This window comes from Brachionichthys hirsutus, unplaced genomic scaffold (genome assembly GCF_040956055.1).
Source record: "Brachionichthys hirsutus isolate HB-005 unplaced genomic scaffold, CSIRO-AGI_Bhir_v1 contig_1210, whole genome shotgun sequence".
NCBI lineage: Eukaryota > Metazoa > Chordata > Actinopteri > Lophiiformes > Brachionichthyidae > Brachionichthys > Brachionichthys hirsutus.
The window spans coordinates 1-5,000 of NW_027181272.1; the positions used below are offsets into that span (position 1 = coordinate 1).

At 46.4% G+C, this 5,000-nt stretch overlaps 1 protein-coding gene across 1 annotated transcript; it reads left to right on the forward strand.

Annotated features, from left to right (window-relative positions):
* Positions 1–2,974: 2,974 nt before the first annotated feature.
* On the forward strand, positions 2,975–4,723 carry LOC137917425 (alpha-tectorin-like). Its single transcript, XM_068760168.1, has 5 exons — positions 2,975–3,031; positions 3,264–3,460; positions 3,560–3,679; positions 4,026–4,219; positions 4,568–4,723. The coding sequence occupies exons 1-5, from the start codon at positions 2,979–2,981 to the stop codon at positions 4,721–4,723; spliced, it is 720 nt and encodes a 239-aa protein (XP_068616269.1). The 5' UTR covers positions 2,975–2,978.
* Positions 4,724–5,000: the final 277 nt, after the last annotated feature.

A 5,000-nucleotide genomic window follows, 5' to 3' on the forward strand; every position in this document is an offset into this window, starting at 1 on the left:
GGGGTGGAGGCTGGTCTGGGTGGGTTAGGGTGAGGGAGGGGTGGAGGCTGGTCTGGGTGGGTTAGGGTGAGGGAGGGGTGGAGGCTGGTCTGGGAGGGGCTAGGTTTTAACTGGATTTATGCTGCTGTGGCTCAAACAGAGGGAAACCTGAACAATGTGTCACCATGGTGAAATAACAGGTCCGTGTTCTACCATGAGGATGAAGTGCTGCTGATTCTCTGACTGAAACTTCTGCTACTCTGTGTTCGGCTTGTTGGGTCTGAGTTGATGCCAGCATGGACTCTACCCCAGCCTTTACAGACAACATTCAATAACACCTAACATGCCATTGTTTGAGACTCAGAGAGTTTAAATATGATGACCAGCAGCCTTTTTAAAAAGTCATTCTTTATAACTTGCTGCACCTCTTTGTCTTTAACAGGTGGCACTCTTCCCCCGTATGAGCATCTGTTTTGATGGCCCCCTCGACGACATCAACACTTCTTTTGAAGAGTGTTTGTCTGTTACTACTTCCTCTCTTACTTTCACGCACAGAGTAGACTTGCAACCAACCGATCAGACTATATCTGAATACAGGACTGGACTGCCAGACATCATGGATGATGTTGAATGCTTGAACATATTCTCTGTGGTCTTAGATGGACAACCTGTGAGTATATTCAGTCTCTTAACAAGAAAACTATAAAATCAACAGTTTAACAACAAAATAAAATCACATCTGGCCACAAACAGAGTTTTTTTTTACTCTTGATGTTTTCTGGATGTTAACTCTTTCCAGGCTGACATCACTCTTGCTCAAATGGGCCGAAGATCAGCTGTGTCAGTACATGTTCAAGGCACGAATGGATATGTGAGTAATATACAAAATATGCGTCTGTGTATGTGTGTATATGTTTTTATTTATTTATCTGAATTCTGAATCACTTGTATTTGTTGTTTTCTAGAATATAAGACTTTCATCTCCTGGAGTATCCTTGTCTAAAAGGTTCACTGGTGGAGTCAGACACTTTGAAGAAATGAGCAGATGTGCTTTTGATGGTCAGTAAATCTACTGAGTCCACAGATCATCTCCAGATCCATCAATCTCAGTGTTGCTTTTGTTCATGTTAAACTTTTATCCTGTGTGAGCTAAAAAGTGAACTGTGACTTTTTAATCTGGAGTAATCTTCCCTCCTTTTTAAAGGTCGAGCCTTTTTATCTGGTGAAACCATTTCTGGACCGGACCCAACAACTTGCATGACGAAAATCTGTAATGATGATTTTGAACTGGAAATGTTATCATGTGATAATCAGCAGATCTGCGATAACGGCAGGTAAATATGTGTCCTTCTCGTTAAGAAGACAAGCTGTCTGTGTTGATGTCCAAACTGATGAACACTCTTTAAACTTAAAGTTTATTCAGGAATCTTCACGAAGAGCAAAAATCTGCTTTGTAGGTTCTTCAATAGAAAACTTTTAAAGAAAAACAGCAAAATCATATCATATCATATTGTTTCAGAATGAGCTCATAACAGTGAGATTTGTAGACAATGAGAACATCAGAATTCAAATGAAACTCCAAACCTGAGACAGACTTTAGAAATCAGCGTAGTCTCATCGGTCGGCTGCAGAAAAGGATTTGGTTTGAGGGAGGAGTTTGTTCCAGATCGGTCCTCATGGGTCAGATCGGTTCTCCTCTGCTGCAGTGGAGACTCAGTGTTCAGAACATGGTGTCATTTATAAAGGTAATCCTGAGGGCTACACCTGCTGATAAATCCCACAAAGCTCCCGTCACCAGCATTTACCTGGGGTGATGCTGCAGGAGGCTTCATGACACCAGTGAGACATGCAGCAATGAGAGCCAGAGTCCTGGGAACACGACAACGAATATTAGTCCTTCCTGCTGTTTGTTTGAGAGCCCCCTGGTGGCCACATCTGTCAGCTGCAGTTCATGATGATGTTTCTGTGTCTGTCCCCTTCATCAGTTGCGTTTCTGTTTCTCCTGGCCTTTGCAATGTGATCGGACCTGCTGTCATTGACTTCTCCGGCAATCCTGATTCTGTTGAGGACCGGTGTACGTACACTCTGCTGTCAGCTACCAACGTAACAATGAATGGGAAATTCAAGGTGCGCCGACGTGATGATACGTCATTTTTGGACGAATTGATCCTGATGCTCACTGATCAGAATGAGACTATTCATCTCTTGGGGGATGGGAGAATTCTGGTAAGCTCCTGCCACAGTCATGTGATCCATCCTCATCTGTCCTCTCAGCGACGCTGGAAGCAGAAACGTCAGCAGATGTGGTTTTGATGTCTGAATCGGTGTTTCCTTCTGTCTCTCTGCTGTAATGCAGAGCGGCGGCTCAGACCTAGACTCCACAAATGAACCTCCGGGTGTGATGATCTTACAGAGTCCTGAGGGTGTCAGCGTTAACATCACGGCTGATGGATCCACCATTGAACTTTTTTATAATGGTCAATATGCTGAGATCTTCCACACAGGTACAGACAGTAAAATCCACGAGTCATCACTCAGTCATGATAAAATAAGCCTTTGATCCTCTCTGGTATTGAGAATGTTCACTTTGAACGTTGACACGGATCCGACTCACACTTTGTTGTTAACGTCTAAAGGAGGTTCTGCAGCGATGGCGTCTGGTCTCTGACAAGATTCCACTTCTCTCAGCGCCTCAAGGATTGAGTCGGCTTCCGATGTGTAAGACTTCACCCTTTCACCCATTGATACTATTGATTGTAACGTTTAGTCCTTGAACTTAAACCCAATGACATCATCTGCAGCGTCAACATGAATATTAACTCTTCGTCTCACAACAATCAACATTTCCTCCTCTTCAGTGTTCTTTGATCCTCTTGTGAAGTTCCCCGTCTTTTGACTTGTAATAATGTCGCTGTGTTTACGGGCAGAAGTCCGAGCAGGCTGATAGTCCTGACCTTGTGTTGTGTGTCCCCCCCCCCCCCCCCCCCAGCTGCACGGACATGACAAGTCAAGCTCCTGACGGTACCATCGACTGCCCTGCTGTGGAAAGCGAGTAAGTAGATGAAGAATCAGGTCTGTGCTCATTTGCATGTTTAATATAACGTGAGAACAAATGGAAGATCAACGCTCCTGAACTCAATACTTTCATTTGGGGAACTGACTTTGTGTGAACATAAATCTGTGCTGAGAAGTTTCCTCAGCTGTTCCAGACGGAGGCTGATTCCCAGTTGTAGAAGACAAGAGCTGCGTTCATTCCTCTTTCCCTCTATTCCTCTGTGGAACAGCTGTTCCATGTTAGGCAACTCCACCTTATTCCCCTGTGACTCGATCGACCCGGCACCTTATGAAACCCTGTGCGAAGAAACTTTGTGCAAATATCCTCAACTGGATGGTTTCATCTGTCCGTTCCATGAGGCCTATGCCAGAGCCTGCATCCGGAATGGTCACGCACTGGGAGACTGGAGGTCAGCGATCAGCTGCGGTGAGACCCCCCCCCCCTAAACACCTCTGTTTTTGAGCAGTGTGATTTTTAGGAGTCCTTTACCTTGATGCTCTAACATTCTGTCTCCCCGTCTGTCAGATGTCCATGATGTCTTCTGTCCAGGTGAGGCCTGTGTTCATATGGAGTTCTGTGGGGACACAGCCTCTGGTGAGAGACGCTGCAGATGCCGGGCCTCAGTCCCCAGACCAGATGGTTTCGGTACGACAGCTTCTAGTCCTGGTCCTCCGAGGCTGGACGCTTTTCTCAGCCGAGCTGCTGCTGATCTTAGTCGGACGGTTGAATTCGTGTCACCGGCAGCACATTCTAGAACGTCTCTCTGTCAAGGTTTCTGTTCCCCTTGTGTCTCCCCGAGGGTGAAGTTATTCCTCCATAAGAACAGGTCCTTTCGTTTCCACTTCCACAGCAGCTTTTAGTGAAAGTGAGCAGTAATGTGAGGAGAGCAGGGCCGGCCAGATGTGTGCTGTGAACATCTGTAGAGTCTCCTCTGCAACACGCTCGGTCGTACATGCAGCGTTTTAACTCCTCTGTTCTGCTTGATGTTCAGCCTTTGATCCAGTGTGTGACAACAGCACAAACTCAGCCTCCGTTACTGTGATCGGTTGCCTCCTGACGGAACAGGGCTTTGACTTCAGAGCTCTGCATCTCAACGATCCCACCTGCACTGGTCGGGTGGACGAGGCCACCAACTGCGTGACGTTCACCCATGATGAAGGCGACCGCTGTGGATCCGTATCCACGGTGGGGGTTCTCCTCCGTGTCCTTTCTGTCATTGGACAGTTCTTTTCTCAGCGTCTCTTTCTATTGGTTCATTTGGAATCTTGCTCCGGTTTGGGTTTCAGCTTCCTCCTCCTTGGTTTCTCAGCTAATCTCCAGTCGTCCGCCGGTTCGCTGGGCCGACAGGCTCTGCTTCCAGCATCGCTGCCTTGTTGCTTTGGTGTGTTTGAGGTTTCTTGTTTCGGGGTCTAAAGCGGCGCCGTCACTTTGGTCGTCCCTCCACCTGTGATACGCCCGACAACATTCTGACATCTTATTGTGTGTGCTGAGAGGAAACAACAACTTAACGTCTGAATCCCTGTCACCTCGTAGATCGATGATTACCTCAACTTGGTTGTCACAAACAACATCAGTAACTCCGACAGCTCTGCAATCATCACTACAGAAGATGAACTCAGCATTGAGTTCTCCTGCTTCTTTGCTGATCCAGAGATCCAGACATCCGGTTTCACAGTCTTGGACAAGTGAGGGTTAAAGTTTGTCTAAATTTGTGTTGTGAAAATTATTCATGGGAAGGTGAGAAGTATAAGGAAATGTGTGTGTGTGTGTGTGTGTGTGTGTGTTCTCTACAGCTCTGTTTTTGTGACCCTCACATCTGGAGAATGGATCTACTCTTTGTGCATGGAGTCCTTCTCTGATTCAGACTTCCTGAATCCTCTGGGACGAAATGCCAACGTCAGTCTGAATGATGAGATCTTTGTGAAGATCTACACTTCTGGGCTGGACGGTGCTTGGGTTGCTGTGT